Source organism: Megalobrama amblycephala, linkage group LG18, assembly GCF_018812025.1.
Source record: "Megalobrama amblycephala isolate DHTTF-2021 linkage group LG18, ASM1881202v1, whole genome shotgun sequence".
Classification (NCBI taxonomy): Eukaryota; Metazoa; Chordata; class Actinopteri; order Cypriniformes; family Xenocyprididae; genus Megalobrama; species Megalobrama amblycephala.
The window spans coordinates 28316658-28330158 of NC_063061.1; the positions used below are offsets into that span (position 1 = coordinate 28316658).

At 35.9% G+C, this 13501-nt stretch overlaps 2 protein-coding genes across 2 annotated transcripts in view; one reads left to right on the top strand and one right to left on the bottom strand.

Annotated features, from left to right (window-relative positions):
- Positions 1 to 13501, bottom strand: part of rtknb (rhotekin b) — an 86149-nt gene that overhangs the window by 18479 nt on the left and 54169 nt on the right. The window lies entirely within an intron of this gene.
- Positions 5152 to 11682, top strand: arid6 (AT-rich interaction domain 6). The gene is made up of 6 exons (XM_048165120.1): positions 5152 to 5919; positions 7579 to 7729; positions 7816 to 7868; positions 8127 to 8224; positions 8742 to 8907; positions 9827 to 11682. The coding sequence occupies exons 2-6, from the start codon at positions 7585 to 7587 to the stop codon at positions 11150 to 11152; spliced, it is 1788 nt and encodes a 595-aa protein (XP_048021077.1). The 5' UTR covers positions 5152 to 5919; positions 7579 to 7584; the 3' UTR covers positions 11153 to 11682.

Here is a 13501-nt window from a genome sequence, read left to right on the forward strand (position 1 = left end):
GCAACTGGACTGCAGGCAGAGAAACATGGATTTGCAGTCATCATTTTGTGTCAAAATGTTGGATTTTGGGGTAAAATCATACCCTATATATTGTATTGTTATATATTGTGTTGACAACTCATCAATTAAATATTTATCATCTTATATTCTGCAATAATTGGGTGTTTAAAAAAAAAAACAATGATGAAAAAAATGATACAGCTTTTAGGACTGAATGATATGACGATATACAGGTGCTGGTCATATAATTAGAATATCATCAAAATGTTGATTTATTTCACTAACTCCATTCAAAAAGTGAAACTTGTATATTATATTCATTCATTACACACAGACTGATATATTTCAAATGTTTATTTCTTTTATTTTGATGACTATAACTGACAACTAAGGAAAATCCCAAATTCAATATCTCAGAAAATTAGAATATTACTTAAGACCAATACAAAGAAAGGATTTTTAGAAATCTTGGCCAACTGAAAAGTATGAACATGAAAGGTATGAGCATGTACAGCACTCAATACTTATTTGTGGCTCCTTTTGCCTGAATTACTGCCGCAATGCGGCGTGGCATGGAGTCGATCAGTCTGTGGCACTGCTCAGGTGTTATGAGAGCCCAGGTTGCTCTGATAGTGGCCTTCAGCTCTTCTGCATTGTTGGGTCTGGCATATCGCATCTTCCTCTTCACAATACCCCATAGATTTTCTATGGGGTTAAGGTCAGGCGAGTTTGCTGGCCAATTAAGAACAGGGATACCATGGTCCTTAAACCAGGTACTGGTAGCTTTGGCACTGTGTGCAGGTGCCAAGTCCTGTTGGACAATGAAATCTGCATCTCAATAACCCTAACCAGCAGCTAGAAGCATGAAGTGCTCTAAAACTTCCTGGTATACGGCTGCGTTGACCTTGGACCTCAGAAAACACAGTGGACCAACACCAGCAGATGACATGGCACCCCAAACCATCACTGACTGTGGAAACTTTACACTGGACCTCAAGCAATGTGGATTGTGTGCCTCTCCTCTCTTCCTCCAGACTCTGGGACCCTGATTTCCAAAGGAAATGCAAAATTTACTTGCATCAGAGAACATAAGTTTGGACCAGTCAGCAGCAGTCCAGTCCTTTTTGTCTTTAGCCCAGGCGAGACGCTTCTGACACTGTCTGTTGTTCAAGAGTGGCTTGACACAAGGAATGCGACAGCATGTCTTGTATACATCTGTGCGTAGTGGTTCTTGAAGCACTGACTCCAGCTGCAGTCCACTCTTTGTGAATCTCCCCCACATTTTTGAATGGGTTTTGTTTCACAGTCCTCTCCAGGGTGTGGTTATCTCTATTGCTTGTACACTTTTTTCTACCACATCTTTTCCTTCCCTTCGCCTCTCTATTAATGTGCTTGGACACAGAGCTCTGTGAACAGCCAGCCTCTTTTGCAATGACCTTTTGTGTCTTGCCCTCCTTGTGCAAGGTGTCAGTGGTCATCTTTTGGACAACTGTCAAGTCAGCAGTCTTCCCCATGATAGTGTAGCCTACAGAACTAGACTGAGAGACCATTTAAAGGCCTTTGCAGGTGCTTTGAGTTAATTAGCTGATTAGAGTGTTGCACCAGGTGTCTTCAATATTGAACCTTTTCACAATATTCTAATTTTCTGAGATACTGAATTTGTGATTTTCCTTAGTTGTCAGTTATAATCATCAAAATTAAAAGAAATAAACATTTGAAATATATCAGTCTGTGTGTAATGAATGAATATAATATACAACTTTCACTTTTTGAATGGAATTAGTGAAATAAATCAACTTTTTGATGATATTCTAATTATATGACCAGCACCTGTATATAACACTGATATATAAGTGATCACTCGGATTTAGACTTACCTATATTGTAGTTACATAAAATATTCACAGGCAGATTTGCTTTATGTATTTCCCCAGCATCGATATCAGGCACATATAAATGTCAGGAAACAAGATTTCTGGCTGCATGTCAATATCCATGGATTACGTTTCTCTGACATGTCATACGGAACACTTTCAAGCCCAACCTTTAATGTAATCATTTGTTTTACTCACATTTTCGTAGTTTCCTCTATTAAATCCAGTCAAGCAGCAGGCTCTTTTGCCACTCAGTCTTGCGAGAAAGTGACGTCTATGCATACCCTCTATTCATGTTATCGATCTGATTGTATGTTTTTGTATTAAATAAATTTCAGATGGATATCTCTTCTCAAAAGAATACAAGAAATGAAACGGTTTTCTGAGTCATCGTGTCAGCTGTTCACATGACATATGGACATATGATACGAGAACTGAATCACACCAATTAATAAACAGTTTACAGAGCAATAATCAGTGCAGACAAAGATCACTAGGTATGATATTTTATAAGCAATTGCTTTATAAAATAATAGAATCCAAGGAAACTTTCACTACAAGAACTGTAATGTTGATGCAGGTGTAAATGCTCCACTGACATTCTAAACATTGGTATTTGTACTTTGAAAACAGATCTTGTTTCAATTCTGTTCATCTGATAATGCCAATCACGAGAACCTGTCGATAGCATATTTTAAATGCTTTTGACTACTACGTCATCAGAGACTTACTTGAATCTGATGACTAGTTCAAAGAGGCTAAGGATGCTTGTCTCGTGAATATTAATCTGATTATGCATAAAAGAACGTATTGTGATCTTTATGTTTTTGACTGATCCAGATGAAACATTCACAAGTCAAAACTGACATGTAAACGAAAACGATGTTCAAATGTTCAAATAACATTCAAAGAGCAATTTTAATCCACATAAAGCTATGTAATTCTCTGAATGTATATCTTTTGTGTTTTTATTAGGACAGGTAGCAAGCCACAGAACAGCGATAAATTGGACCGAGTGTCAACAGATCATGCATGTTAGCATTTGCCACTGGTTAATGATAACAACCACAAATTATGCTCAAAAAACAATAATAAAAAAAAAAAAAAAATCCTTCTTGACAACTGTTTACTCTTGCATACAAAGACAAATTGCACATCACAAAAAGTATAAATGTCCCTACGGAAGGATGCATCTCAAGCACGGCACGTGTTTTTGAGAATGTATGTGCATGACCAAAAAAAAAATCTCTTGAATGGACAAGAAAATTGTGGAAACTGTTGTAAATATTTCAGAAAAAGATGCTGCCAGGAAATAGGTTTTAGATTTACTGCCAATCAATTCATCATCTCACAAAGTTGCTAATCAGGATGTCTAAGAAAGAAACGAGGAAATTATGCTCTGCATATTTCTCAAGGGGACTTTTTCCCGCAACGCCCCTTTGCTTTAACGTAAATGTGCCGCAATGCAATCAGCTGTGATCTAATCTTAGATCGATCTTTAAAAAAGCTACTGCTCATTAGATACAGGGGACCAAAAATGAACAGTTTTGAGGGTTAAACTTTATTTTGGTGCCGTAGTTACATTGCAATTTTTTGCATGAATTAACTAATTGTACAGTTAGGGTTAGGTTCAGGGTTAGTTACTTGTAATTATGCATAATTTGTACCGTAAAATAAAGTGTTACCGTTTTGACTTCTCTGAGACATTTTTGCAAAGACTTTTAACCAGCTGCTCTCAAGGTGATTTTAGTGCATGTACTTTAGTATTTTGTGTTCATTTTGAAAAATTTTGTATCATTTAAAACCTATAACAAGCTTATTTCTGTGAAATGTTTTGCTTTACAAAGTGTACTTGTACTATATTTCTCATAATAAATGACACCTGGTTTCTAATATATCTTTTTAAGTGTGTCTTAAGAACAAAATACTTCCTGGAGCCACTGTATACGCTTATAGATTTTCCAGCAGCCGGTGTTTCAATAAGAAAACAAAACAGGTTTTTCAAGACAAGAAAATTGTGGTATTATTGTAGTGCATGCCCTTAAAAATATAGTAGTGTGAGTGTGAACAAGCAAAAGAAAAACACAGACAACACAATTAGTCTGTCCCACCTACAAAACACTGACAAACAAACATGTCAACACTGTCGCACTTTCAGGTCACAACATTCTGTCAAGCATCACGACAAATGAATGCTTTTAAACATGCATGGACTCATTTTAACACTGTTTTTAGCATGCCATAGTTGACAGCTATGTCTACTATGGGTGCTGCGATAGTCAAGACTTACATAATTACATTCTAAGCTGTCTCTGTTTTTTATTTGTGTAGTGACATATTTTCAACTCATGTTACTATTAAGGAGGGAAATGGGAGAACAGGTTCTATTTGTGGTGTTGTTTTTCATTGTATGGAAATGAGAAAAGCAATCTCAAGTGCCAACTTAAGATGAACCTGCAGACAGACAGTGAGTAAGTTTAAGTCTACCTAAACCACAAGAAGTTCTGTCCAACAAAACTGTATTGTCTAGCAATAACGTATTACATAAGAACAATAGTTTCTTTCAGACAACAATGAGATTAAAGGATTTGTTCACCCAAAAATTACTTTAAACTTCAAGTCACTTAATCACTCACCCTCATGTTTTTACAAACCCGTAAGACCTTTGAAACACAAATTAAGATATTTTTGATGAAATCTGAGGTTTTTTTTTAGAAAGCAATGAAATTACCACATTTAAGGGAAAAGAAAAAAGTAGTACAAACATCATTAAAATAGTCAGCATGAATACAGTGGTTCAACCTTAATGTTATGAAGCGGCGAGAATACTTTTTGTGTGCAAAAACAAACCATTGTAGTCAAGTTAATTATTTTAACAATGATTTTACTACTTTTCTGGACCTTGAATGTGGTCATTTCAATACCGAAAAAAAACCCATCTCTCAGATTTCATCAAAAATGTCTTAATTTGTGTTCTGAAGATGAACGAAGATCTTACAGGTTTGGAACGACATGAGGGCGAGTAATTAAAAACAGAAATTTCATTTTTGGGTGAACTAACCCTTTAAATGGAGAGCAAAAGGAGACACTTGCTTATGTCTTATGCTTCTTACATTTTCTTCTGAGAAAAAAGAAAATCTCACACGAGTTCTTAAAACGTTAGTTCACCCAAAAATGAAAACTCTTGTCATAATTCACTCACTGAAGATCAGATCAAAGATAAGATCAAAACAACTTTGAACCCATTGACTTTAAAAAAAGCCTTCGTTTTCAGTTTTCTGAATTTTTATTTCATCTCTTCAATAATGTCTCAAACTATGCTCAGATTTGTTGCGATACCAAAGTCTGCTATGAATAGTTGGCAGATTCCAACTTTTAATTCCATTAGCAAATTATGAGCTCAGTATGCATTCCAAATGTACGTTGCCTATTAATACACTTGTGTCTATTGTTATAATTTTACCAACTATGTTGATATGTTGTATACACACAATTACGTGCTTTGCGTGGTGGGTACATTGTGCAAAACTGCCAAAGAACAAATGTTCATTCATTTTATTGACATAAACCTTCACATCACTGGAATGCAATGTCATTCAAGCTTGGATAATGTTGGGTGGGGAAATCATTTCATGTGCTGTTAAAAAGAAAATGTAATTTGTAAGAAATATAATCACTAGTTTCTCCTAGGAAGAAGAAACGTTGATGACGCACATATTAATGTAATAATCTCAGAGTAATTATCAGTGATATTTATACTCAGAGGTTTTGGCATCTGTCTCTAGAACAGGAAGAACCTGTCCAACCTAACATTCCAATCAGGAAGACGGTTGAATAGAAATCTCAGAGCTAAGAAGCTATGATTTCATTCAAGTGTAGAGAAACGGCATGTAGGCATCATAAAGCGCTTGTGCGAAACAAACTGCTTGTTTAGTTTGCCCAAGGGCCGAATACTTGTCTAAACTTTCCTTGGATTACATTCTTCTCCATTTAGGAGCTATCCAGCAAACCATCATCCCATTGACATAAATCTGAGGAGACACAGGTAAGACATAGTGGATTATGCTAATTTTGGGTCAAACATAATGGTTACTTAAGGGCATAATTTGTCTATATAATTAAAGTCAGTGAGGTCCAATGTTGTTTTAGACCCCACTGACTTTCATTGCAAGGACAAAAGTAGATCATTGCAAGTTCTGGTTCTTTTTAAATCTTAGCAACATATATATATATATATATATATATATATATATATATATATATATATAGGGTTTATATTTTAAACAAACATCATGATTAAAGATGAACAGTATGTAATAATGTGCTTGGAGTGAATGATTATCAGTTATTGTCAGTGTCGGATTAGTGAGTTGTCAATGACACAAAAAAAAATTCTCGAGTCAAGTAATTGCTTCCACAGCTTTGTTCATGCACGTATTTAAAGGCCTGACAATGTTTAGAGCTTATGCATCACATTGGAAGGATCAGAAACAAACACATAAATGATCACAATTTTATAAGTTGAGTTATTTTTTAAACATGAGATTAAAGATTTCAAGCAAGAAAGAGGGCTGTATTTTGGTGGTGGTAAATATGCAAAGAGGAAGGAAAGATGAGAAGTGTCTTAAGGGCTGTCAACAAAAAGAGATTCATTATTGCCGTCAAGCTGCCTTCTCGTGCGCGGATAAGCATCGTGTGCGTCAGACGTGTTTAGATAAGATAGTCCGTAACAAATCATGGTACACAGAGTGCATGAGATGATCATCATGACAGATCAAGAACATCTCAAACTTGATTAAGATATGAATCTGTTTACTTGAGATACACACACAAATCTTAGACAAATGGAAGGTTTGATATAATGATAAAAAAAAGAACATCAGATTGATGATGTTAGTACTGATTAACCATTTAAGCTTAGCAAAGTTAACAGGTTAAGGATGGGTGGAAAAAGTTTATAGGTTTTTATTGCATAATTTACTAGAGTAAAAGAGTAATCTTTATTTGGTCAAATTAATTAGAATAACAATAATGTAATGCATAAGGGATACTGTACATCAAATTTAATTAAGACTAATTTTAATAAATAAATAGGCCTATTATAATATCAATTTCAGGCATTAAAAATAAAATATTTATAATAAATGTTAATAAAATATAGTGAAATATAAGTACAATACTTTTTTTGTCTCATGTTTGTCTAGAAATATACACTGAATTTGTTTCTCATGAAATTAAAAATCTCTTAATCTTAAAGTTTTCTTAAATTTTTAAAACTAGCTTCGAAGACATTCAGACCCAGTTTCTAAGACAGGGCTTAGATTAAGCCTTAGTTCAATTAGGACATTTAAGTAAAACACACACACACAAAAACATGACTGGTGTGCATCTTGAGACAAAACGCTGATATATTTTAAGATATGCCAGTTAAAACAACTCAAACACGCATTTTAGTCTGGGACTTACTTGTCTTAGCACAAATATGTTTAATTATTATTTTCATTATTATACATTGGAAAATCATCCAATTAAATGATTGACTTTACTATAATTCTAAACTGCGGAAAATAATAATAATAATAAAGAAAATGTGTGATCCAACTGACTGGTAGTGTATCTGGATAAGATTTGACCTTTTAGAACACAGAATGTTCTTATGGTATTATGGTAGCATATTAACAATATGCTGATACTTTATTTCCAGGTCAGCATGATGGAACGGGACGGCCTGCAGGAGAGGAGCTCAGAACCGGGAGAGGAGATGACAGAGGAGAGATTCCTCAAAGACCTCTACCTCTTTATGAAACAGAGAGACACACCAATTGAGAGAATACCTCATCTAGGCTTCAAACAGAGTGAGTGAGAGAGACAAGTAGTGAACATATGTCTAAAACAAGCTTATTTCAGAGTATTAAAATCGACATTTTCTTTTCATTTTCAGTCGATATGTTCCTAATGTACAAGACGGTGAAGGAGCTAGGAGGCTATCAACAGGTAAAAAGATGACTTTAAAAACAAATGACTCCATCTTGGACTTTCTTTAGAATTTCAATAACGTCACTGCATGACAGGAAAGTGATTGATTGTTTCCAGGGTTCTCTTGCATAAACCGCAATGGCTATTTAATTATTTTTTGCTTCCTTAAATTGCATACTTCGAATGGTATTAAAAACTTTTACTACCAAGAAAAATGTTTTGTTGACTTTCATGCGGCAGTTATAGATATACACGCCTTGTGTGTGTGATCTCCAGGTTACTACACAGCAGTTGTGGAAGAAAGTTTACAACATACTTGGAGGAAACCCGCGCAGCACCAGTGCAGCCACCTGCACTCGCAGACACTATGAAAAGTAAGTGCATGTAACCTTAGGGCCAATATACATTGCAAAGATAGACGCAACAATTTGTCGAATTTGAATGATTGATGACAAACATGCTGAAACGCCTGAGAATGTCTGAGAATATCTGGTGACTGTCAGTGTTGGTCTGCGAAGTGTGAATTGACCTTTAAACAGCAGCTGCTTACATTTGGTAACTTTAGTTTAGGGTCCAATTCTCACTATTGACTAGTTGCTTATTAGCATGCATATTGGCTGTTTATTAATACTTATAAAGCACATATTAATGCCTTATTCTGCATGACCTTATTCTACATCCCTTAAACATACCCAACACCTAAACTAACTAGTAAGCAATACTAATAAGCAATAATTAGGAGTTTATTGAGGGAAAAGTCATAGTCAATAGTTAGTTAATAGTGAGAATTGGAACCTAATCTAAAGTGTGACCTACATTTTTATGAAGTAAAAAAAAATATTATTAATAATATAATTATTTTAAAACATTTTCCTCTCTTTGTCCAACCAGGCTACTTCTTCCTTATGAGTGTCACCAAAGTGGATATAGGGACGAAATTGTCTTTAGGATGCCTCGATCACAAAAGCGCTTCCTGTCCAGCAGTTACGACTTTGAGCATGAATACCCCAGGAATGGCAAACGGGCAGATTTCCGACACCTCCCGGCATTCCCTCAGGTATAAAATCTTAAAACCTTAATATATTAAAGGATTAGTTCACTTTCAAATGAAAATTAGCCCAAGCTTTGCTCACCCTAAATTCTAGGTGTATAAGACTTTCTTCTTTATGATGAACACAATCAGAAATATATTATATATCCTGACACATCCGAACTTTATAATGGCAGTGAGCGGGATCGAATAAGAGCTGAAGAAAGTGCCTCCATCCACATCCATCAATCATAAACGTACTCCACACGGCTCTGGGGGGTTAATAATGGCCATCTGAAGCGAAGCGATACATTTGTGTAAAAAAAAATAAATAAATACATATTTAACAAGTTATGAAGTAAAATATCTAGCTTCCGCCAGACCGCCTTCCGTATTCAACTCAAGAAGAACGTGTAAAACTCTCGCAAAAGCTTACGCTACGTCCTACGCCTTTCCCTATTCAACTTACGGAAGAAGTTTAACTGACGCGACACCAGTTCTGTTTTTTTCATAAGTTCAATATGGAAGGCAGTCTGGTGGAAGCTAGATATTTTACTTCATAACTTGTGAAATATGGATTTTTTTTACACAAACGCATCGCTTCGCTTCAGAAGGCCTTTATTAGCCGTGGAGTACATGTGGATGGATGTGGATGGAGACACTTTCTCCAGTGTCTCTTACTCATTGATCCCGCTCACTGCCATTTTTAAGCTCGGATGCGTCAGGATTTTTATTAATATATCTCTGATTGTGTTCATCAGAAAGAAGAAAGTCATATACACCTAGGATGGCTTGAGGATGAGTAAAACTTGGGGTAATTTTCATTTGAAAGTGAACTAATCCTTTAAACATTTTGAACACAACAACATTCTAGAAATGGAAACAGCAGGTTTTATGAGAGTGTTGAATTAATGAAATACTACTCTTGTTTATTTTTCCTCTCAAGACCTCTCCGAACATGTTTCCTGAGCATCAGAGACCGGTTTTTAACATGCCTTTGAATGTCGCTTCATACTTGCCACATAGCAGTACATCTCTACCCAATTATATTACTCTTCGAGAATCTGCACTGCCCCAGCTAAGCCTCAACCCTTCTCAAGATGTTCCCCAAACATCTGCCTCATACTTGGGCACGTCCTCTGTGGAGGATCAAATCTGTAAACAGTCATTAGATAGGCTACGCTACCTGGCAAAAGAGTACAAGTCATCAACCGGTTTGGAGGAACCTCTCAACCTCAGTCGGAAAGAAAACAGTCTTGAGACGCTGAGTGACACACCATCATCTTTCGCCCCACCTCCCTCTAAAAAGCCCAAATTCCTCAACGAAGCTTCACCTCTTTACCCTCCAAGGGCTTTGACGACCGAAGAAGGTGTAGAACAAGAGGAAACGGTGGATGAAACTACCTCGGCAGAAGGAAGTAAAGGGACTGTCCAAGCAGGACCGAGCCCAGTGATCGCTGATGTCATTGATCTCACGTCCAATGCCAATCCAGTCCCACGTAGAGCAAGTCCTCCTTCAGTGAATCTATTCAATCGTAGAATGAACTACTCCGAAGCATTCTCTATGAAAGCACGGGAACGAGACTTATACGCTGACTGGTGGAAGGAAGAGTCTTCTGGTGCACCTACACATAAGTTAGGAGGGATCTTAAACCAAAGGAGTGCCCATGGACACCCACCTGTAGATCCCAACAGCAAGATGGAGATTCAGATTCCTCTAAAGCTTCTACAGGAGCTCATTAGGAGAGGACTGGTTTCCAACCAGGCATTTACGGGAAATGGGCCTATTCCTCAAAGCCCAACCAAACCCGAAGCACAACCCGCACACAAGTTATCCATGCGATCGCACTCAGAAACACCCGAGAGTTCCACCACATGTGAGGAGCCAGCCAATATGAGTCTGAAGAGCCCATTCAGAAACCTTTCTGATATGATCCCTCGAGATAATGGTATAAAGAAGCTCCAGATGTTCCATGTAAACAGCTATCTCAAGCACTCTCTGGACAGGGATATACATAAGCCCTTTCAACCTAAACAGGTACAAGTTCCTATGACAAACAACCATGAAAGCATGAGCGTCAGACCCCCCAGTTACAGTGAAGACACTCCGCTCTCTTTGACCATGAAGCATGGAAGAAAGTCAGAGAAAGTGATGGCAACATCAAACACTGGAGCAAAGGAAATCTCGACATCTCCACCTTTGACATCGGACCACCTCAGATTCCTTCTGGCACACCTGCCCTATAGACTGGAAAGTGGGCAGACATTTTAAGAATTTACAGTTTTTCACCTTGGTCAATGTCATAATCTTGCCAAATCAGACTCTCTCATTGCACCACTCAAGGATTTTTGAAAAGTTGAACTGAAAACAGAAATGTTGAGGATGGACATGACGGATACTTTTTAGCAATTAAACCTTTTGCATAAAATGTATATAAACATGAAAAGGGTCAGCTCAGGGAAAAAAAAGTTTGTTTAGTCTGTAAATACCCTTGATTTGTAAGCAATGGTACATTTTTGTTATTTTTTTAGCAAGACTCTATGAAGAAGCACTGATACTTTAAATAACAAATAACTCTTTTTTGTAATTATTTTTTATATTTTATTTTTAAAATGGATAAATAACCTTGATTTGTTTCTGTCATATTGTTTCACAATTCTTCTTATTTCTTTAATAGCAAAAAGAGATTTAATAAATGTTTTTTAAAATAATTCTAATAGTTTTTTTACTGTACAAAATTACATAAAATTTGTTCCCAAATAAAGAACAAAATATTACTATATAAAAAACATTACAGTTGAGATATCCAAATGATTTCCAAGAAGCAAACATGTATGACTCTAAACACTTTAGATTAGGTGTTGCAATTGTCTCCATTATTTTGTATCCTTTTGTACAGAATATGAAACTCCTGAGATACAGTACCTCTGAATTTCTAATATGTTAGGTAGGTATCACATACACAAGTTGCTTTACTGGTTGCGTAGGAACCTACTAGAATATCATGCACTCTACACATGATACATGCATATTCCCCTTCATACTTCCCTTTCACACATTATCAAAATCAAATACACAGCAAACAAACAAGAAGTGGGGATTTCCAAACATTCATTTTATTATCTTGGCACTATTAACACATTTTGAGAACATAATTGTCATATACATGAAGAAACAACAGGTTTATAGCTATTGTCAACGCATCCTTTTCCAGCTACAGTATCACTGACAATTTGTTATTAATCTTGATGAATCCAAAATCAAAATCCATTAAGGTTTAGTACTAGGGTTACATTCATATCGATTTGAAACAGTGTTGGTTTGTTGATTTGACATTATGGAAGCAAAAGTCATGCACCTAATACAGATATTTTGAATTTGCTACCTGTTTTAATTCAAACAAAAGTTTGAGCTGAGATGTGGTCGCTCAATTCTCTGGCCTAGGGTGATTTAATTAATTACTTATTATCAAAAAAAAAAAGAAGCAAAACTAAAACAAAAGCTTTCATCTGTCAAACTCTTGTCATGCAGGATTTCCATAGCTTATAGCAGAAGGTGAGCATTTTAATCCAGCACCACATGTAACCGAAGTCCTGATCCTGCAGAGGATCAAGTTAAACAGCCAACAAGGGCTGTAGAATCAAACTTAATGCTCAGTAATGGTCTGGCCCTATACCTATAGTATGTTTTTTTTAACAATTTTTTTAACCTTAACAATTGTAAACTGAGAAATAACTAAATTAGAAGAAAACATTTAAAAAGCTTTTATAACATAACCATATTTTAAATGATTATACAGCTCTTTAGAATGCTTACTTCTAATTGGTCAACATTCTTATTTTCGCATGGCAACCAATTTCCTATATAGCTGTGCAAGTTTATTGTCTGTTGTAACACTCCACAATCTCTTAATTCTAACAATATCAAATCAAATATCAAAGTTAAAGGAGCCCTAGAATCAAAAATTGAATTTACCTTGGCATAGTTGAATAACAAGAGTTCAGTACACGGAAAAGACATACATTGAGTTTCAAACTCCATTGCTTCCTCCTTCTTATGTAAATCTCATTTGTTTAAAAGACCTCCGAAAAACAGGCGAATCTCAACATAACACAGACTGTTATGTAACACTCGGGGATCATTAATATGTACGCCCACAATATTTGCATATGCCAGCCAATGTTCAAGGCATTACAAAGGGCAGCCAGTATTAACATCTGGATCTGTGCACAGCTGAATCGATAATAACTGACATGATCCATGATATCATGATATTTTTAGTGATATTTGTAAATTGTCTTTCTAAATGTTTCGTTAGCATGTTGCTAATGTACTGGTAAATGTGGTTAAAGTTACCATCGTTTCTTACTGTATTCACGGAGACAAGAGAGTCGTCACTATTTTCATTTTATTTTAAACACTTGCAGTCTGTATAATGCATAAACACAACTTCATTCTTTATAAATCTCTCCAACAGTGTGTAATGTTAGCTTTAGCCACGGAGCACTATATCAAACTCATTCAGAATCAAATGTAAATAAACAAATAAATACTATACTCACATGATCCGATGCATGCATGCAGTATGCATGATGAACATCTTGTAAAGATCCATTTGAG